This window comes from Podarcis cretensis (genome assembly GCF_951804945.1).
Source record: "Podarcis cretensis genome assembly, chromosome: 9".
Lineage (NCBI taxonomy): Eukaryota > Metazoa > Chordata > Lepidosauria > Squamata > Lacertidae > Podarcis > Podarcis cretensis.
This window is the reverse complement of record NC_137178.1, coordinates 19,490,387-19,513,302: the sequence shown is the minus strand read 5'-3', so window position 1 is coordinate 19,513,302 and position 22,916 is coordinate 19,490,387. Positions and strand designations below refer to the sequence as shown.

Sequence of the window (22,916 nt, the reverse complement as noted above, 5' to 3'; positions counted from 1 at the left end):
AAAGTGACCTGGCAGCTGTGATTACTTTCTCTCACTAAGTAAATGACTGACATTATCTGTAACCAGATCTGTGTTTTGATTGATAAAGTTCCAGAAATAGCAGCTAGCTGCTCAACTATAAGCCCAATACGATTCAAAAGATAACCCTGGAAAATAAGTTTACTAGTCTAAATGCTACAGTGGGAAAATAGGAACTCCTAATACTAGAGAAAACTAGCAGTTTCATGCTTGTACCCCAAACAGTCTTTGTCCATGGAGTTTTCTTGGCAGGGATACTGGAGTGGCTTGCCGGTTCCTTCTCCAGGTGGATCACGTTTGGTCAAAACTCTCCACTATGACCTATTCATCTTGGGTGCCCTGCTCGGCATAGTTCATAGCTTCTCTGAGTTATTCAAGCCCCTTCGCCACGGCAAGGAGGACCGACTGTGGGAGGCAGTGGAAGACAGAAGTGCCTGGCGTGCTCTGGTCCATGGGGTCACAAAGAGTCAGACATGACTAAACGACTAAACAACAACAACCCCAAACAGTGGGTCCAGAGCATAAGCCATCATCCTGACTGACCTAAGCACCTCTTCCACAGCCTCAGGCCTTACCAATTAAAACTCATCCAACACAATAGGACCGGACACCCCTTGAGAGTCCTCTCCTGTAACAGTGGAGTCAAGATGCCAGTGAATGCAACAATTTTATCCTCAAAATGTTTTGCAAACAAGTCACAAGTTACCGTTGGTTCTGCCAGCCTTATGTTTGTATGTATACAGGAAGATATACAAGGACAAACTAACTTTAAAAACAGGTAAGCATAACATTAGGGATGCGGGTGGCGCTGTGGTCTAAACCACAGAGCCTAGGGCTTGCCGATTGGAAGGTTGGCAGTTCAAATCCCCGCGGTCCCAGCTCCTGCCAACCTAGCAGTTCGAAAGCATGTCAAAGGGCAAGTAAATAAATAGGTATCGCTCCGGCAGGAAGGTAAACGGCGTTTCTGTGCGCTGCTCTGGTTTCACCAGAAGTGGCTTAGTCATGCTGGCCACATGAAAAACTGTCTGCAGACAAACGTCGGCTCCCTCGGCCAGTAAAGCAAGATGAGCACCACAACCCCAGAGTTGTCCATGACTGGACTTAACGGTCAGGGGTCCCTTTACCTTTACCTTTAAGCATAACATTTATAAAAATAAAGATGATAGATGATAGATAGATAGATAGATAGATATAGATGATAGATAAAACCAGCATTTTAAAACACATCTGCATAATAACATTACATGTCTGGTTGATCTTGCCAAAACAAAAAAGTTTTCAGCAGATGTCAGTGAAGGTGCCTTAATATTAAAAGGTGGGGGGTTCTAGTGAGTAGCCGCTGCCACTCAAAAGGTTCGGTTCCTTACAGGTATGGAATGAATATTATGTTGCACTTGTAAAAGTGCCAGTTCTACAGATTGAAGCATTTGAGTGGTCTCATGTGGGACTCAAGGTGATTCCTCCAAGTAAAGTAGTACCAAGCTGTTACATGGTTTTATATACTAACAGAGCAACTTGAATCTGGCCTGTTAAGAAACCTTACAGAACAAATATAGGAGCTTATTTTTCATTGTGATGCAAAAGAAAAACGAAAAACAGTTCTTCATAAGAATGTTGTGATCTTCATGGTAAAGAATGAATTCCCAAGTCAGACATCCTTCCAAAGCAATATGCCACATTATTTGTCCACCGAGTTTGAGATTTATTTGCTCTGAAGGAGTTTTGGAAGCAAATGGCTAGGAAAGACAGTGATGAGATGAGAAGCTTAAGGATTAATGGGTTTATCCCCCATGATGTAATCTTACTCCAATGGCTATTGCCCATCCTCCCCCTTGTAATTACACCACACATTCCAAGAGACACCCCCCACCAAAAAAAAGCCTAATGCACTTCTCTTAAGTTGTATGTAAATGTGCATTTCTCTGAGGTTTAATTCAGCTGCTGCCAAAACATATGTGCCCACAGGAAGACTTTAAGAACTCCACGGGGGATAGAGATATAGAGAAACTGCAGTAGAACATGTTGGCTGCTGTCCATATTACAACACCACACTGAGAACTATTCCAGATGGAGAGGAATTCCAAAGGAGTTCAGACCCTCTGTCGAATGACAAGGCAGTGTATCAAACCAGAGATTAGGGCTGGAGAGATCCCGGAGCAGTTATTCCCCAGGGAATGACATAAAGTAGTCTACCAAAAGCATGCCGTGGAGTATCACCAGATGCAAGCACATAATCTGCATACCACAAACACACACTGGGGTTTGTTTAACACAGTGAGCCATGGCAACTACCCTTTAGGATCTTTCCATCATCCAGAGCAGCTGCACCAAACTCCATCCTGAAGAGCGTGGAAGAAGCTTGCTCTTGTGCTTATATTTTATAAACACCATGCAAAGTATTCTGGAGGTGGGGTGGGGGTGCAAATAAAGAAAAAGTGGGGGAAGTAGGTTTAGAGCTTAACACAGTATATAAGACAATGAAAGGCTTCAGCTGAACTATAGGCAGGGTTCCCACAGGCAGTCAAACTGGCATGCTCACACGCATTAAAAAATTAAAACAGTTTGCATAAAATGCATGTGCTAATTTATGTATAGATGCAAATCTAGACATTATTACTATAGTTTAAATGAAAACATACATCTTCATTTATTTGTTTGTTTGTTATCCTGCCTCTCCCCACCCCCCAGCCCAATGAGTCTAGGGCAGCAAACAGATATACATTTTAAACACGGTAACATTCAAAAGCAAAAGCATTCTAAAATAGATCAAAACATTCTAAGAGCAGTCACAGTTAAAAACCTTCCATCCATTGAGTGCCGTCGCCAGGAACAGTATTCGTCAGCCACCAAATGCCTGAGTAAACAGGAAGGTTTCCACATTCTTCCCAAAATTTTGTAATGATGGGAGTCAGGTGCATCCCACTATGGAGGGAACACCACTGAAAAGGTACCGTCACAGGTCAACACCAACTGGGCAGACAGAGTGATCACAGTGGGGAAAACTGTGATCACAATAACTATTATATTAACTACACCCGGTGCTTTTTTCCTGGCAGAACACTGCCACAAGAGTCCATGGTTGCCCCTTGGTTGCTGCTGAGGAGAAGCAAGGATAGTACTGGGTGGTGGGACATGGCACAGGAAGCAGATTGTGGCTCGCATCGTCCCTGCAGAGCAGAGGTGGTGGTAGCAGCAAGCAAGCTCAAGGTTTCTCCTCCTCACAGCTGCCATAAAATGAAGGGTCAGATGGAGCCTGGGTGAGCTGGCGGTTTCTGCGCTGCCGCTGCCCCAGACCAGAGCAGCAGAGTGCAGGATGGACTTGGGAGGGGGAGTGCCCTCCTCCTTCTCCCACAGCCTGCAAGCAATGCACACGTTGACACAGCAGCTCACCCTCCTTTTCCTTACATGGCAGCTTGGGGATGGACGCAGGAGAGAGAGAGAAAAGCAACTGACTGTGTGAGAGAAGAGTACGTTTCCAAGCACAATTCAAAGTGTTGGGATTGACCTTTAAAGCCCTAAATGGCCTTGGCCCAGTATACCTGAAGGAGCGTCTCCACCCCCATCGTTCTGCCCGGACGCTGAGGTCCAGCATCAAGCGCCTTCTGGCGGTTCCCTCACTGCGAGAAGCAAAGCTACAGGGAACCAGGCAGAGGGCCTTCTTGGTAGTGGCGCCCGCCCTGTGGAACACCCTCCCATCAGATGTCAAAGAGATAAACAACTACCTGACATTTAGAAGACATCTGAAGGCAGCCTTGTTCAGGGAAGTTTTTAATGTGTGACATTTTGATGTATTTTTAATCTTTGTTGGAAGCCGCCCAGAGTGGCTGGGGAGACCCAGCCAGATGGGCGGGGTACAAATAATAAATTATTATTATTAGTAGTAGTAGTAGTAGTATTGGGCAATTGACCGGGGAACGGGAGTGCATGCATGTGTGCAATGGGTCAAAGTTGCATCCAGGAGCCACTGACTGACCACCCAATGGCTTAGCCAGCTGCCCCAAAGTGAGAGAGTGAGAGCAGGGGAGGGGAGGGGAGGGGAGGAGTCTGGCTTCAGGAGCCCTGCCGGCAGGAAAGGTGTCTCCCACACCCAAGCAGGCAAGTGCTGGTGGTGATTGCAACCCACAGGGGACGCCTCTTCACCTGGGTAGCAGTGCCCCAGTAGTTGAGTGGGTGGGCAAGGGAATTTCAAGCAGCTAACCTGCCCCCTCTGCCACACGCTGGCCCCTCCCCGTGCCGTGAGTACCAGCCCCTTTTCTCTCGAAAAAAAAGCACTCGTTACACCCCACGGTATTAATGGACAGCAGCAAGTTTTTGCTCTGGCTATACCATTTTATGTGTGTTTTAAAAAGATTTGGCATGAACCAGAGGGTTGCTGAAACATTTCCCACACAAAACACAGATGTGAACTTTTAAATGAAGGAGAAAACACACACACACACACACACACACACACACAATGCTTTCATTAACACATTCCTTAATATAAACATGGCAGGTATTTGCTTTTTAAAAAATGTTCTTCCATTTTAAAATCTAAACATGGTTCACAAAACATAGCTGGGGGGGGGGAGAGACGAGTTATAATCACAAATGGCTGCTCACAGGGAAGGAAAAATTACCACCACCAAGGAAGTATAAATATGCATAGATGCTTTTTGTCTGCAGAACAGGGGGCACCTATTTTCTTTTAATGAGCCTCGGATATCAATGAATCCATTTAGAACCGATCATTTCAACATTTTGGAAACTTTGGCTGGCTAGCACTACTTCCCCCTCCCCCCACCATTTTAAAATTTAAATAGCACAGAGGAGCCAGTGACTTTGGGAGGGTCTCCATGATTATAGCCAAGTCTTCCTCAGAGGAATTTTGACACCCTGTTAATTAGTCAATTTCGAGTAGGAGCTGGGCTCTTTCAGTGACTCCTATTCTGCCATCAGTAAAGTGTGATTTCCTAATAAATTTCCATCAAGCAAACTATTTCTAGTAACTCCCCCTAATTAACACCAGGTTGCTAATAATAAATTAGGCTCTATGTGTTTCTGATATAACCAAGATCTTGTCTGAGCACAAGATATTAACGTCCCCAGAAAAGTAAAACTCCAGCCTAAATTAAGCCTGTGCTGGTTAAAAGGATTTATGTGCAGTCCTGTAAGAAAGGCTTTGAAGATCTTTAACACAGTACATTTCAACCAGAAACCTTTTTGACTGAAAGATTTGTTCTAGGTTGAGCAGTGAAAGGGGATTTATTGTGAAAACACACTGTTGAGTTTTAAGACTATAAATATTACACTAGATTACAGTTTCTTAATGAATGAATGACAGATCTCTTATTTTTGTTTCTTGGTGCATTTTAATGTTAAATTATATTGTTGGTTGACAGAAACCAACCCTCTGCTGTTAAAATGTCAAACCCAGCCTTGATGCCTTTAAGAGTTTGGCTTCTGGAGTTTAATATACTGTTTTGCAAATAGACTTGCATTTGTCTTTAATTGTAGCCTAAACAAATGCAGCAGCGGCAAGATTCCTGTAAAGCTGGCTGTAGCTTTTTATAGTCATATGCAGTGCTCCCCCTTCCCTTGTACAAACAAGGTAGAAAACAGCAGCACATTCACCTAGTCAAAAGATACCCAGCTCATAAGAATCTTATGAGGCTACTGTTATCACGAAGTAATTGACCATGTTACTATAGATGGTTAAGTATCCTAAGGTGAAATCAGAGAATGCTTTGTGCCAAGGCTAAATACAGTATCAGATAAACTTAGTCAGAGGAGATAGAATTGCAGTTCCTATTTACTCTCTCCGGTTTACAGAGGACATCAGACATCTTTGCACACAACTCTGTCAAATATTCTGTTTTGCACCCAGGATTTGGGAAATTAAACAATAAATTATTGCAAACAAAGATTAAAGGGGTACGGGGCATCAAATTTAGATTTAAGCATGCTGTTGTCTTATGAAAACACAGGTTGCATTCGCACAACCAAATCCTGGCTTAATTAAGATGGGAAATGCATGAGCTCCATGCACTTGAAGGCAGGCTATTTATTCCCACTTTGCTCCTCCTTTTGCAGGAGTTGGAAAACAAGCTAGGAAGCTGCAGTTAAACCACAGCTTCCCATTACATGCAGACTAGGAAACTTCCAAGCAAAACATGATATGAAGACATGGTTTAAAGTTGGCTTATGTATGCTGGCCTTAATGGAAGATATTGTGTACTCCATGGATCCAATCATTCATTGATTTCAGTAGGTCTACTCCAGATATAAAGGAGTTGGATGTCATGCATGCCCTGGTTTAAAATTAAAATAAGCCAGATCACAGAGATGAGAATTTTTATAAATAAATGGGGGGGGGGGATACACTGTAATTTCATGCCTTTTTTATTTATCATGTTGCTGACTTTGGTTTTTTGTAACAACTGGATCCAAAGACAACTGGATTTAGACAAGATGTTTAAAAAAGAGAAAAAACGAGAGAGAGAAGCAACAAAGCAAAGCATAACATAACATTCATATCACCAGAATCCATTGACTGGAGCAGAACAAAGCTGAACACAATGATCTGGGAAATCCAAGAGCTGTTTCTGTCCGTCTTGGTTCTGAATGTCATCACTCCCCCACTTCTGAGAAATACTGAAGAAGACCAAAGTGCAACTAGTCCCAGATTTTGCTTTAGCCCTCTTACTACTGGAACTTTAAATATTCTGTTTGCAGATAACTGTGTACTGGCTTATTACAATATGCAAAAATGTTTTAGTGCAGCTAAGATTTTACTTTACTTAATGCCTGATGCTCATAAACAGTTTGGGTTTCAGCTCTGCCTTCTGAACAAGCTATTTTCTAAGTGAATTGCTCCTAAACTTGCATACAAATGTCCTTCTCTCTGTTATTTTACTATGTTGTTGTTGTTGTTGTTGTTGTTGTTGTTGTTGTTGTTGTTGTTGTTGTTGTTAATAGCTGCTGGTACATTTGGAGACTACCACTTGGTGGAACTGCTTGATAAATTCTTGGCATTGTCCACTAAGCCATTTTGAATATTATTTTTCAACTTGTAAGTTTCCCAGCCAATTGCCAGGTCGTGAACTTTGCCACATCATATATGTGTAGAGAATAAAGAAAACGACACATCTAAAAGAGTTTAGAGATACTGAATTAAAGTGCACTCCAAAAACCTTGGTCACTGCTATTAAAAGTATGGTAGGAAATATAACTTAAATTCCCATGGACTTTACTTGTCTCTTGAGTATATTTATATTTTTGGGTGGTCATAAGTGCTTGGCAGAGCTTACTAGATCCCAAGTTAATAATGAACCATGCTTTAAGGACTGTATCCAACTTAAGTTCTAGAACAGACCTACTGGAATAAGTTGGAAGGGACCCCACAATGCAAGAACCTGTTAGTCATGTCTTTTTATTTCAGTGGGCCTGAGCTCAGTACAACTAATGTTGGCTATAACCCTTTGTTTCTATTTGTTTATAACAGAAACCAGTTTAACGCAAACAACTATTAACCAGGTGGGGTATGCAGCCACTTGGTCCAGCCAGCTAAACTGTCCTGCCATGTAGCAAGGACAGAACAATCAATAATGTGCACATGAATCAAAACAGGGGATTCTATTTTCTCATCCTATGTGATAATCTGCAACATGCGTGCTTCCAGGGTATGGAACACTGAGCAGGATTTGCCATGGCACAACAACATAGCCTAACATGTAGCTGAGAGAATCATGAGTCACCATTTTTGACTGGGGGAGTGGAAGCCAGGTGTGCAAGTATAAACTGGCATGTGGCCATTTACAAGTCAACATTGGCCAAATAGCTTAAAAACCACATTCATTCTATGCTTCTGAAGTTTAAAAGCTAGAATACATAAACTTTATATACCACTTCACTGGAGTGAATAAAGCTGGAAGTGGAATATTTCATGCCCCACAGTCCAGTCTGTGAAGTCACACAATGTGACACAGCATTTCATAATTCAAAGCAACAGTTCTTTGTTTTGTAGTCATTCTTCAGAAGTGACTGAAAACCAAGGCAAGCACAGCTAAACTGGCTCCTATGATCAGCTGCAAAGGATTGATTTACTTTTACTTTAATTAAAAAAATCACACACCCCAGTTTGGTAGCGTGGCCCATTAATCTTCTATGTAGATTCCACAGAAGCCAACTTATTCTTTCAATGGAACACATAAAATGTATGTGCATAATCACACACTTATTAGTCTTGTTTGGATGACTTAACAGTTACCCAGAGGTTGCAGACTAATTGTTTGCCCTTATTGGAATTTCCCAGCTCCTCTTATAGTAGGATATGCTTTAAAAACAGGTATGGGAACTTGTAATCTTCCCGAAGTTGTTGGACTCAAACACCTATCAGCTCCAGCCAGCTATCCCAAATGTGAGAATGATGGGAACTGCAGTCTAAAAACATCTGGATGGCGCTACTTTTGCATTACAGTAAAAATTATTTCCCTTCTTTCCACTTTCAAAGTGATAAATACTTTGCCTTGCATTTCATTACAAAATCATCTTCCTAACTCTGGAGAAACCAGAGGGATTGACATGTGTAGAAAGAACGTCAACTAATTCATGTATCTATTTACAAATTATGGCAAGCAAGCAAGCACCTGTGTTAAAATGGTAAATCTATATCATTCACAATGTCCTAACACCACAAAATATTATGTTAATTTTTATTTGATTTACTAGTGCAGTGAGAGTATTGCATCTAAGAAAGCTGACATTTTTTCATCCTTCACCCTTCCCTTTTCTGTTACACCAAAGAAGTGCACACAATAAATAAATATGTGCACACAATAAAGTAAAATTATATACAAGAAAGTATAAGATGTGATCTTACGTAACCCAAATCAGACTTACCCCTCCCCAATATTCATCAGTCATTTTCTAGAAACATTTATGACATTTTAAGAGCAGGTAAGTTGCATGTTCTTCATCTGCACTCATACAAATTATACTCTGCATGGCCAAGTGTCTCATTAATTGGTTAATAACATGTTAACTCTTTCCCCCACATCTTTTAAGGGAGAAAATGAATGCAAAAAGGCAAATATTTATACAATGTGGGAGCTAAAAGAATTGGCTTAACACTGCTTAGTTTCAAATTTCCTAATTACCTACAATAATGAATACTCCCTTTTGTGCCAAACAGTTTCATGTTCTTGGTTATATTTCTGAAATGCATATGATACATACCAGTTAAACTGATTCATGATCTAAAATTGGCCCTCCTCCCTCTCTCTCCTACCTAAGAAGCAGCAACAAACCCACCTTTAGTTTACCACTAGTGGCACTTAAATACAAATGCAAGCTGAGCTACAAAATGTGTGATTGAAACAATATCGCCCTTTCTTAAAAAGAAAAACGAAACAGCCCATCCCACAAAGTCCCAAAGATTTGCTCTCACTAAGAGAGAGTGTCCATCTTCATTTGTCTGACATTACTACTCTAAGTCATTTTAAAGCTGGGGTGGGGAACCTGTGGCCCCCTCCCCTGCTCTTATTATTATTTTATTATTTATTAAATTTGTATGCCACCCTATACTCTCAGGGCGGTTACAACATAAAATCGCTATATAATAACACAACATACATACTTGGGTTCCAATTTCCATCAATCTCAGCTAACGTGGCCAATGGTCAGGGATGATGAGAATTTGAGTCCAGCAACATCTGCGGGGCTCTAAATGCTCCTTGTTGTATTACATGAAACAGTCATAAGCTTTATTCCTTCCCCACCCCAATCTCCGCTTCTACAGTTAAAAAGTCTAGATAAATACTTCAGTAAGCCTACTGAAAACCAAAACCCAGGAACTTTATTTCCCTGTCAATATCTATTATTCAGCAACCCCCAGAGCTTCAGATGTTCACAGAGTGGGCATGTTTCTTGCAAAGGGGCTTGTCCTTCTTGGAGAAAAAAGTGTGGCCTTCCAAACTCTCACAGCACACCTGAAATGAAATTTAAAAAGGCAGAAATGTTTCTCGTTTCAAAAATTAGCACATTGGTTAATAGCAATGTAGGTGTTTTAGGTGCTCATCACGCTGAATTCTAAACAAACTAGTCTGGAGTTTTTTGTTTTGCTTTTAACATGAATAAAATACAAGTGGAATCTGCAACAAAATGTTGTGGTGTAGAGTGCTCCTGTTCAGGGCTCTAGCCAGTCATGCTCTCTTTATGGGTGTCCATTTCTTTATCCTCCCATTTAACCCAAACCAGCATTCCTTGGCTACTGAAGATGCTCAGTCTTCTACTAAACTGTTTTTGGGTCCCCTACCTTAGGATGCTTTTCCCCTTAAGCCTACTTTTTGTAAACACCGGGTTTCCCCCACAAGGCTGCTGATGCGTCTCTCTCATGTGTGTGTGGCTGTCTTGCCTCAGCAAAGTTCCATACTTGAAAAATGAATTCACTATTGAACTGATTTGATGCAGTGATGGCTGAATGTTCTATTGTTGTTAGAAGCCACCAATAACCTTTCACCTAGGAAGGTCAGCCTCAGGAGAGGTTTTCTGGGACAACCAGGAGCTACAGTGGGAAGGATGGGGTGGCGAATGCCACTAGCTTGTGCTCACAATGGGTTGGATACAACTTGTATTTTTGTACTGCTCTTTTCCCAAGGAAATATGTAAATGGGCTCCTGCTTCCCTTTTTTATCCTCCTATGTTCTCTATGAACATAGAGATAGTGACTGGACTCAAGGGCACCCAGTGAGCTTTATAGTTGAGTTGGGAATTGAATCTCCATGGTTTAAGCCCATCTAGGGAACCATTAATCTAGGAAGCATCTGCATGCAGATAATCTGCTCTACAACTGAACTACAGCCCTTCAAACAGAAGACTACAAACTTGTATGTTTGGCAACTGATGGGAACAAATCTGAATGATTAAAGGGTTTTAAGAAAACAGTGTCAAACAAATTCACATCAAATATATATTTAAGGAGCAAAAAAACAAAAAAGGCCAGCTTTACACAATAGCAAAGTGCTCTCCAAACAATTATGAATTATCCATAACGCATACAAGATAACACTATTAAAAGAGCATTTCAGAAGTTACTCCTATCTTATTCAGGCTAGCAATAGCATTGCTGCCATTGATAACTAAGTTTTTATACTTACTGAGCACACAAAGCAGGTATCATGCCAAGTGTGGCCCAAGGCTTCCAGGAACCTGTCCCCAGCTTCAATGGGGAATTCACAGCCATGGCACATGGTCCCAAAGAGTCCGTAGTAATCTGTGCAGGCAGACACAAACATGGCCACTGAACAACTTGCAACAAACACTAAATCTGAATAAATGTCACGGTAAGCACATAAGTGCTCAAATCACACGCCATAGGTAAGGTATGGGAAGATTTAAAAATTGAGAACATGATCCCCTTTCCCTTTGGCATTCCACCACTACATAAGCGACACTCAATGTTGGTTGTTATGTACTGAAGTTCTCACCCTGGGCCAGCAGGGGGATACTGTAGATAGTTATGCAAATGAAGGATCAAAAGTAACGTTCAGTGATTGGATAGTTTTTATGCAAATGAAGGATCGAAAGTGACGTTCAGTGATTGGATAGTTTTAGAAAGTTGCTACAGTAACATTGTACTGGAGCTCTATATAAGCAGGCTGACTGAGCCCTTCAGTTCAGTTCTGTTCTGGCCTCTGAATAAACAAGAGCTGTTTGAAGAATCGCTGTGTCGTCTGATATGTTCACCCACAACTTAACATTGGTCAAGCCTGGAGTAGAGAAACTGAAACCAATGGGTATTTCCTGTTTTCAGTGGGTCTCCTCTTTGTACTACTTAAGTTGGATTATCACCCTATGGTTTTTCCTTAACTGAAGAGAGACACATCAGAAAAATGAAATTTTAAAAATTGTGGCATTGCAATACTTTTCTTTCTTTCTTTCTTTCTTTCTTTCTTTCTTTCTTTCTTTCTTTCTTTCTTTCTTTCATCTATATCCCACCCATTTCTTCAAAGAACTCAAGGTGGTGTACATGATTCCCCCTTCAATCCTTACAACAACCCTATGAGGTAGGTTAGGCTGAGAGGCTGCGTGTCTGCCCCAAGGTCACCCAGGAAGCTTCATGGCCAAGTGGGGATTTGAACCTTGGTCTCCTAGTCCAACACCCTCACCACTACACCACACTGTCTCTTTATTTGCCAGAACCATTTTTATTTATTCATTAGGAAATTCATATACCTCCCTTCCATTTGTGAGAACTGTCAAAGCATCTCACATAATCAAAAATACAGTAAAATAAATAATAAAAATGGAATCAATATAAGCAAATCAGAAACAGACAGCAAGGAAACCCTTTTTCCGTTTTTCTCCAAGGAATCCAACACAATACATTCCTGCAACAAAAGCAATCTCAGCATATGGCTATAACTCTCATTGCCCTTCTCCCAGTGACCAACTCAGTTCCCTAAGATCATATGGATGCTACTTCTACAACTTAAAGGGTTTACTAAGTTTGGTATAACTTACTACTCAAAAAGAGCTCATTTTAAACCTGAAAAAGTCCTCTCCATTTCACAGTATCATATTGAGAATGGGTGAACGCCTATTTAACTTGGCTGCTGTTTACAGTTTCAAGAGGTTTACAAGCTTTTCTACAGAAGACAGAAAACAGTAGCCAGGGCAGATTGAAAAGCTTCTGTTTTCTTTCTCTTTCAACCCCAGACACACAGTCTAAGATTTTTCTCCTGTTACGTTAACCATGGTAACAGCAGCCTGAAGTAATCTGTGCACAGAAAATTTACAAAGGACAAGTCAGTGATGTCCTGTATTGAAGCTTGTTCATCTAATTTCCAGTCTCTGATTCCACAGAGAAATCTAGCTTGAAGGCTTGCTGGGTGCAAAACTGGTGCCTTAAGCTTAGACTTCTAACTATTCTTTCTATATTGCAGCTTCACTACTTCCACTCAATGCAACTGAGCTTGGTTCCCAGGGTTTACACTGCCATCTACTCTTAACTGCCGTCAAGTTTGAGGCATACCTTGGGTTCACACAGCAATGTGTTATCCTGTGCCAAAAAGACAGTTCCTTGGTTTTGCCAATCCTATGTCTTGTTGAGGGGGAAATAGCTTACCACTAACCCACTCAAAAACACAGGAAAAGCAAACAATTGTGATTTTTAATTCTAAATTTTTGCATTTTTAATGATAAAAATAGGGGAACTATTAAAAGAACAAAGGAGAGCAAGAGAGAGCGAGAGAACACAAAGGAAAACAAAATCGTTTGCCATCGAAGGAAGTTTTGCAAAACACATTCCAATTCAGACATGTGTGAACATGTTACTTTGGGATTCTTGCTTAAGTATTCTCACTAGCATCTTAAGCAGTTACTAATGACCAAGGTCCAGGTTAATGAAGTACAGTTTTCTGTAAGAGGTAAATAAAAACAGCTGAAAAATACCAACTGCTTATTTCCCTTTCTCCATCAGAAAAAGAGCTCTTCCATTACAGGAAAGAAACCTTTGGATCTAACCCTATATAGATAATCAAAATAATGACAGAAATGAACCAAGTGCCATTTTCCCCACACTTTTTCTACCCAATCAGGGACTCCAAATTTACTTAAATCTGATTTTATAGTTTTAACTGATTTTTACCCTTTAAATCTATTGTCTTTTAAAGACACTGCTTAGAGGCAATTGGAGTTAAGCAGTATATAAATTGTTTCTTTAAATCAGGCTACCTCAACTTCGGCCCTCCAGATGTTTTGGTCTACAACTCCCATGATCCCTAGCTAGCAGGACCAGTGGTCAGGGATGCTGGGAATTGTAGTCTCAAAACATCTGGAGGGCCGAAGTTGAGGAACCCTGGTTTAAACAAACAAGACAAACTAGAGAAGCTCCATCTGTAAAAGTTTGATGTACTGGTAACAGCAAGGGATGGGTCTTATTTTGTAGCGGAAAAACATGATGCCGGTGTAACTAACACAAACATACTGAGTCAAGTAAAATGCTCACCTGTCTCACAGTAGGGATCACCATCCTCCAAATGGAAAACATTGTTGCGTATGGGCTTGTGACAAGCCACACAAACAAAGCAGGAAACATGCCAGGTTTGTTTCAAGGCATTTATTACTTCCTAGATGCAGGAGAGACAAAAAACACCACCACCATGTTGATCACTATAGGACTGGAATGAGATGGATTGCTGTTCTCTTGACCATGAAGAAACCCTTTTTTCTTACAAGAAAAAAGGAAAGAAGGAAAGAAACTGGAGAAAGCACTGAGGAATGTAGATCTTGAATCAGATTTTCTGAAGTTACTGCCGTTCGTAGGCTGAGAATCATAACAAGGGAGCAAGAGACGAGTGAGTTCAGGTCGCCCCATGCCTATGAATCTGAACATATAATTTGAACAATTTTTTCTGCCCTGAATAAATTTCATACCTAAATGTTTTAGGTAGCAGGTGCTTATTTTTTTACAAGTATCTCAGGCAGAACGCCACCTGGGGTATTATGATTACAAATTTCACAGGTTACTAGTAAAGGCTTCATAGAGACATATTCGTTTGTTTCTGTGTTATGTATTTTGTGTTCTCATTTTTTTTTATCTTTATGTTGTGATCTTTGGATGAAGGGCTGTGGAATGCCCTCCCATCACATGCCAAGTCTTTTAGAATACTATCTTTTAGAAGACATCTGAAGGCAGCCCTGTTTAGGGAATGTTTTATCGCTTTATTATTATTATTATCATTTATTCTGCTGGGAGCCACCATTCTTTTCTGAACTTAAATGTAATCAGGGACATGATAAAAAGTCTTTCTACTGCCAGTGTATTATTTAACCCTGGATAAGGTACAATAGAAGGAGTTTCCTGACTTTCTGCAATTCAGTCTTTTAAAGGTGGTTACCAGGTTCCACAGTTAGGTCTGCATATGTCCCAATACTTCTGAATTGACCTAGCGTTATGGATTCCAACATCTAGCCCAAAACTTTAACATGACAACTTTATTACTTACCCCAAGTATCTTCCTCTGGCATCGGGCACATTCAGGGGCAAGGAACTTCTCATAGCAGCCCTCACAGTAAAGAGCTCCCTTTTCTTCCACAAAGCCAATGTAAGCCATGGAAGTTTTGCAGTGTGCACAATTAAACTCCTCTGGGTGCCACGATTTCCCCAAGGCCACCAGGAAAGGCCCTCTGTTTTGAACAGAAACAAAATAATCAAATGCTATGCAATTAGAAGCAGGGAAACGTGGACAATTTTCATGTTAAGAACATGCCGATAACACACCTTAAAAGCAAAGCTGATTTATAAAAAATATATATATACTGAGAGAATGAAAAGGTACAATGGAATGTAATTACATTATTTTCAACAGCTAGTTTAAAGGTTTTAATAAGTTAGATTTAACTCTGCTAAGAATGCTTGCCCTGGTATGATCCATTTTTCAAGGGAAAGGTGTTGAATTAGCATCTCTTAAAAGACAAGACTGTTGAAGAAATTAAAAACTGAAGAAGTTGGAATGGAATGTTGGAAGACATCTAAAGGCAGCCCTATTTAGGGAAGCTTTTAATGTCTGACGGAATTGTATTTTAATATTTTGTTGGAAAACCCGCCCAGAGTGGCTGGGAAAACCCAGCCAGATAGGCAGGGTATAAATAATAAATTAAATTATTATTATTATTATTATTATTATTATTATTATTATTATTATAAGCGGTTTGGTGAAAAGGGCAAGCATAATGCAGCAGGGATGGCCAACCTTTTGTGAGAAAAAGAAACAGGCAAAACTCCTGAGAAACAGACATCGTCCCCCAACAAACACCTTGGTGTGCACCGAGGGGGGTGAGTGGGTATCTGAGGGCACCACACTGGAGATGCCATTATTAAAGGCACATGAAACCAGGGTCAATTTGAAAATGTAAACGACTGAAGATTCAAAAGTGAAGTAAAGCAATGTTGAAAGTAAAACTAACTTTTAAACAAATATGAAACAGCTCCGGGCATTTTATTATCCCTTTACCTTGAAACAGAATTAATACTCATTTCTAAAATGAGAATAAATGTAATTTTGGAAGAAGATGAAAGCTAAATTTCAGACTCATTTCCTGGATGCACGTGAGAAGTCAGCCCATCCGATGGAAAACTCTTGAAACAGTCCTGTGTGTGGTATGCAGCCCCTTTTCATCAACTTCAGCATCAAATTTATTGACAAGTCTTTGGCTTAACCGGTTTCCTCTGCCAAAGAATGGAAGCTATCTTTTAAATACCAACCAGATCTAGAATTCCTGCTGCATGTTTGCACAACCATTCAAACATCTAGAAAAAGAGGACATGCTATTTCATTTAGAAAATTGATTTTTGTCTTTCTACGGCCTGTTGGCGACTTTAGAACTTATTGCAAAGGGTTTTATTTATTATTTACAGTTCTCCATGCAGCTTTAAGAGGACAGTCCAGAATTCTATAGACACCCCCTGCTGCCATGTGATTACCTGAACAGTGCAAATACTGACCTAACCCGATACCCTCCAACCTCTGTACAAGCACCTTTTTACATCAATGCCCTTTCAGTTATGTAGCGATCAAACAATACAAGTCCTTATGTACAACAAAGTGCTCCCTTCTCACTGTGTCAGCAAAGGCTAATTTACCAGACTCATTAGGAACACAGAAGAGGTCCTTCTGGCCCCAGGTGGAATCAAGTTTCCAATTGTCTGCTCTAAAATGATAGACTTGGATGCTAATGAAGTAGGAAGGGAGGAAGTGTTTTTACACCACCTGTTACATTTAGCAAGCAGTTTTTTCATACTTGTTATATTTAAGTTTTCTGCTGTGATTTTACAGTTTTGACATTGCAAAGTGAACCGCTTAAAGCAGTACAAAAGTCCCAATTTAAGAGGGGTGGGGAAGCAACTGTTTTCTTCCAGTATCTCCCTATATTCAGAAGTTATTCATGATTTCTGCAGTTAAAAGTGACATGTTTAATGCATGGAATCACACCAAGAAAAGACCACAAAGTGATTATAACATTACTTTCACTGATCCAGAATTTAATACTCATGCTCTGAATAACATAAAGTGAATTGCAACACGGGCCAAGAAAACATAAGTGTTAAGTACTGGCTGTCAGTTAATGTACTAATTTCAGTCTCTCCCCCGTCCATTGTACCACTTTGAAGTATCAATAGAACTTACATCTGCGTGTACACGCTTAAGATCCATGCTAAGTCCTTCAAATGTTTCCCTAGGAGTAGAACTGTAATCATTTATAGGACATGCCTTGTAGTCTCCATTTATTAATGAATAACAACAGTTTGGATGAAGTTTAAGCCTGCTTCACTGATTGCTTCCTGCACTCAAATTGCTTTCTGTTACTATAGTTGTGGTCAGATACTCAGAACTAGTATTACTTTCAGACTTTTGAGACACAGATGTGTTCCCCCATGGATGAAAATATCCAATATTTCCATATCCAGTGTTTCCACATCCAATGTGAGCACTTTCTTCGATTTGTATTGTTCAAACAGTAACTGAAAGGGCAATGATGGAAAAAGATTGCTGGAGTGTATCAAGTTAGTGTCACTGTTTGCTCTGTTCTGGTAACCAAAAGGCAACAACTCTGGCCTGATTTCTTTGCGTTAAATGAAGATAATATAAAAATAAAAACCACATTTTTATACTGCATTGCTTTTTCATTTCCTGTGTCAGGCAACACTGTGTCAGGGAAGATTCTGGAGCAGATCATTAAGCAAACAGTCTGTGAGCACCTAGAAAGGAATACTGTGATCACCAATAGTCAGCATGGATTTCTGAAAAATAAGTCATGTCAGACTAACCTGATCTCATTTTTTGACAGAATTACAAGCCTGGTAGATGAAGGGAACACAGTGGATGTAGCCTACCTTGATTTCAGCAAGGCATTTGACAAGGTGCCTCATGATATTCTTGTAAAGAAGCTGGTAAAATGTGGACTTGACTATGCTACCACTCAGTGGATTTGTAACTGGCTGACTGACCGGACCCAAAGGGTGCTCATCAATGGTTCCTCTTCATCCTGGAGAAGAGTGACTAGTGGGGTGCCACAGGGTTCTGTCTTGGGCCTGGTCTTATTCAACATCTTTATCAACGACTTGGATGATGGACTCAAGGGCATCCTGATCAAATTTGCAGATGACACCAAACTGGGAGGGGTGGCTAACACCCCAGAGGAAGGGATCACACTTCAAAACGACCTCCACATAGAGGAGGGAGAAAGGTTGTTTTCTGCTGCTCCAGAGAAGCGGACACGGAGCAATGGTTCCAAACTACAAGAAAGAAGATTCCACCTAAACATTAGGAAGAACTTCCTGACAGTAAGAGCTGTTCGACAGTGGAATTTGCTGCCAAGGAGTGTGGTGGAGTCTCCTTCTTTGGAGGTCTTTAAGCAGAGGCTTGACAACTATATGTCAGGAGTGCTCTGATGGTGTTTCTTGCTTGGCAGGGGGTTGGACTCGATGGCCCTTGTGGTCTCTTCCAACTCTATGATTCTATGAACTCCTTATTTATCTTGGGGGATTCCCCCCCACTCTTTTTTAGCAGCTGACAAAGCCTATGATAACTTTGTTTTAGAATGAAAGACCTTTAAAATAATCCCATTGCATGTAAACTACACAAAAACACATTAATAAAAATATGGATTTGAAAGTGATAGCTAACTTAGTTATTCTGACATTCAAAGACATGCCATGCTGCATGAGTACTTGAGTACTGTCAAAGAACACCCCATCAGATCCACATTACAAATATTTTGTAGATTTGTACATATGCAATAGGCCTCCCCCCTCCCCCTGCAGTGCACCCTGCCAAACCTGGCTCTGGGGTGGCTGGCTGAACCCATGGAAGAGCACACAGGGTGAGGAAAGGGGATATTGTTTTGTCTGGGAAGCTGAAATGCTTGCACTGACAGAGCGATCGCCACGGCGCTACGTTGAATTTGTCATCTGTCTTAGGTTTCAATGCAAAAAGAAGGATTTTTTTTTAAAAAGTAGGCCCAGGAAAGTATCTAGGATGACTAGATGATAACTTGATCAATAATTAAGAAAAGAAATTAAAAAGTTATGAGGTGGCCTCTCTTAAATTTTGGGAGCTGGCATTTCATGGTTATTTTATGTCTCAGTGTAAAGTAACCAAGTCTACAATGCAGTTTGGCTGCAAAACAGGTGTGCTGTGGAATGTCACTTGATCCAGCGCTTACCTTTTCATAGGTAATACTGCCCCAAAGGGCATGAACTGTAATTATGCTAAAACCTCAACCCTGAAGGCTATCACAAGTTTCCCAAACCACTGTAGTGCAAGAGTGTACGGAGAACATGATATATTGATTAAGGTATTGTCAGATGGCTTCAGTGCATATCCTTCTCATCTGGTGTTTTCTGCTTCCTTTCATTTCCTGAATAAAGCACTGGGATAATTTGCCTGCAGATACTGTGGGCATCAATTACACATTGGATCCATACCCATGCAATACTTTTTATAATTCCCAGCCTAGATATTGTGAGCATTAATTATGCTTTGTTGATCCTCCTACGTTTTTCTATGCTCTCTGATACAACTGATCATGGAGAACTGGTGATCCAAATGCAGGACTTCATGGATCCTCCTTGGGTTGGCCCAGAGTTCTCAGAGTGGGGGCAAGGTACGGTTATTGCTTGTCTCCTCGTAATTTTCCTTATGGAATCATGAAAGTCTCAATTCCATTTAATGTACAAGAGCCAGCTCAACTAAGTCATATGAAGGGGTGGAGTAATCATTTTCCTTGACACCCCTACGGTTTCATCATTTACTTGATGACTGGCCACAGTTAAGAGTTCCAGTGTGAATTGACTAATCCAGGCAGACAATAATAGCTCTGTAACCTGCCTTGGGGATTTGGGATACCTGTCACTGACAAGGTTGTTACAGAAGGCAGTGCTGGAGCGCAACCTGCAGGCTGTCAATCATTGTTATTACATGGGTTGAACTTGAAGACGACTTGTGAGAAGCAGTCAAACTCCTAAGGAGCTTGTGTAAGCATAGTTCTAGCAATGATTCAATTGTTTGCTTAATTGCCATTTAAGTTTGATAGAGGCGGTATTGTTTAGTTTTCTTTTACCTGTTCTGGCCTTCAAAGAAATATTTGCTACTGCATATTTCTAGTTTTATTTCCATATCACCTGCTATTTGCTTTTCACCTTGTTTACCTTCTGGGTCTGATTGCAATGAATACTTATTTGCTTTAAGTTTCACTTCTGGTGTCTCCTGCTCCTTGTGCCAATGTCACTAAAAACAGTTTCAAAAAGTGTCCATAGCTACTGGGAGTATATGATATGCAGTTTATATTTATGCTTACTTCCTTCTCAGATTCAAATTATTGAGTGATGTATCTTTGTTTTTTCTAATATGAATTACACAAACATTAACTATATCTATATATACAATCTGTTTCAAGTAGAGTTCTAGAAACACCAGCTAGTAAAACTTATAATTTATAATGTTTGTGGGGTTTTAAGAGAAAACCTGGAATGGTCTTGTCTATGGGCTAAGAATACTCAGGTGTAAAAATCTTGTAGATTAACAATTAGAAAGCCTTTACCTCATGTTAAAAGGGGGGAAATTACAAACCTAATTACTTGATTGCAATGAGCACACATTGGAGTTCGCTTTCCTGCCGGGATATGCTCTGCCATCTGAACCAAAGTGTCTTCATCTGTTGGCAGAGGTGGTGGTGCTGTATTTTTTTCACTTGGCACAGTTGCTCCGGGTCTTCCACTCTTGTCTGATGCCCATCCACTTCCAGCTGCTATAAAGCAAAATGGAAGGAAAACATTATAATAAACTATGAGCCTGACCAAACTGCAGGAGGCAGTGGAAGACAGGAGTGCCTGGCGTTCTCTGGCGTTCTCTGGTCACGAAGAGTCGGACACGACTAAACGACTAAACAACAACAACAATGCTTGCAATGATAAATATGAGTAACCTCAAAGAACTTTTGAGCATAGCATATGTAATGATTGGGTCAAAGCTAAGCAACTAGACAATGAAATAGATGTGTACCTATATATTAATCTGTACTATTATAATTACAAAGTAGTTTTTTTAGGTCATAAGTGCCATTTAACTCAATGGAGCTTATTTCTGAGTATATATGTACAAAATCACACTTTAAAAAGTTTTTTTTAATGCTTTAATAAAAAGCTTGAAAAGTTGTAGCTCAAACTAGACTCATGGATAGTTTCCAAAAATGGTATGGCTATGAGTACTTAATTGCAAATACACAGGCTTAAGACAAGGAAACAATGTTTAAAAACATATTGAACTTTCATCAGGTACAGATTATTGCCAATCAGGATGTTTTATTTTATTTTTTTTATAAATATTTATTGAGGTTTTTTAAATACAAAATGCAAAAATAATAAACAATATGACATGTATCAAAACATATTTTCAAAGCTTCTTTGGACTCCCTCACGTCTCCCGCTCCCACTTACATCATTGTAAAACTTTTTCCAGCAATTTATCATCTTGTTTACATTCTTAAATCTCATTCATTTAATTTAATCTAATAATTCTCCAAAAGGTTTATATTTTCCTCAATCTCGCTTATCATCCAAATTACGTCTAATTTAGTGGTGCTCAATTATTTATGGTCTGGCATCCTTCTTAACATTCAACCAAATTACAGTATTTTTGTAAATAAATCCTAAATTTCTTCCAGTCTTCTTCAACCCTCTCCTCTCCCAGGTCTCGGATTCTGCCGGTCATCTCAGCCAATTCCATATAGTCTATCAGTTGCATTTGCCATTCTTCCAGTGTGGGTAGATCTCGAGTTTTCCAGTGCTTGGCGATGAGTATCCTTGCTGCTGTTGTTGCATACAGGAAAAAAGTTCTGTCCTTCTTTATCACCCTCTGGCCGACAATACCCAGGAGAAAGGCCTCTGGTTTCTTGGGGAAAGTATACTTAAATACCTTTTTCAACTCATTATATATCATTTCCCAGAAGGCCTTCACTCTAGGGCACGTCCACCAGAGGTGAAAGAATGTTCCTTCATTCCCTTTACATTTCCAGCATTTGTTATCAGACAAATGGTATATTTTAGCAAGTTTAACTGGGGTCATGTACCATCTATATATCATTTTCATTACATTTTCCTTCAAAGCATTACATGCAGTGAAGTTCAAGCCAGTGGTCCACAACCTTTCCCAGTCCTCGAACATGATATTATACCCAATGTCCTGTGCCCACTTTATCATAGCCTATTTAACCATTTCATCTTGTGTGTTCCATTTTAACAGCAAGTTATACATTCTTGAAAGTACCTTAGTCTTAGGTTCTAGCAGTTCTAATTCCAATTTCGATTTCTCCACCTGGAACCCTAACTTTTTGTCATTTTTAAAAACTTCTTTAATCTGAGCGTAGTGTAACCAGTCTCGCACTTTATCCTTCATTTTCTCCAAACTCTGCAATTTCCAATTGTCTCCATCTTTTTCTAAAATTTCCCAATACTTTGGCCATTTGGCCTCCATATTGGGTCTTTTTCGGGCCTTAGCTTCCAGAGGTGATAGCCACCTTGGAGTTTTGTTTTCCAATAAGTCTTTATATTTTGTCCAGACATTGAACACTGCTTTTCTGACAATATGGTTTTTAAAGGCCTTATTGATTTTAACCTTATCATACCATAAGTATGCATGCCAACCAAAAGCATTGTTAAAACCTTCCAAATCCAATACATCAGTGTCTTCGAGAAGTAGCCAATCTTTTAGCCAGCAGAAAGCTGCGGCCTCATAATACAACTTTAAGTCCGGCAGGGCAAAGCCCCCTCTCTCTTTCGCGTCGGTTAATATCTTAAACTTAATTCTGGGCTTTTTGCCCTGCCAGACAAACTTAGAAATATCTCTCTGCCACTTCCG

General features: G+C 40.2%; 1 protein-coding gene and 1 long non-coding RNA gene across 5 annotated transcripts in view; one reads left to right on the top strand and one right to left on the bottom strand.

Moving 5' to 3' along the window:
* The first annotated feature begins 1,221 nt into the window (after window positions 1-1,221).
* Window positions 1,222-6,374, top strand: LOC307224457. The gene is made up of 2 exons (XR_013842543.1): window positions 1,222-2,671; window positions 2,707-6,374. It is a non-coding gene; the product is annotated as an uncharacterized lncRNA (long non-coding RNA).
* Window positions 6,375-6,381: 7 nt separating this feature from the next.
* Window positions 6,382-22,916, bottom strand: part of PDLIM5 (PDZ and LIM domain 5) — a 126,850-nt gene continuing 110,315 nt past the window's right edge. For all 4 annotated transcript variants that reach the window (XM_079990792.1, XM_079990791.1, XM_079990793.1 and 1 more), the window contains 5 exons: window positions 20,631-20,808; window positions 15,006-15,186; window positions 14,006-14,126; window positions 11,154-11,269; window positions 6,382-9,986 (listed from right to left, as the gene is read on the bottom strand). In XM_079990792.1, coding sequence (XP_079846918.1) covers window positions 9,897-9,986; window positions 11,154-11,269; window positions 14,006-14,126; window positions 15,006-15,186; window positions 20,631-20,808 — 686 coding nt within the window. In that variant the 3' untranslated portion in view covers window positions 6,382-9,896. The remainder of the gene's footprint in view (window positions 9,987-11,153; window positions 11,270-14,005; window positions 14,127-15,005; window positions 15,187-20,630; window positions 20,809-22,916) is intronic.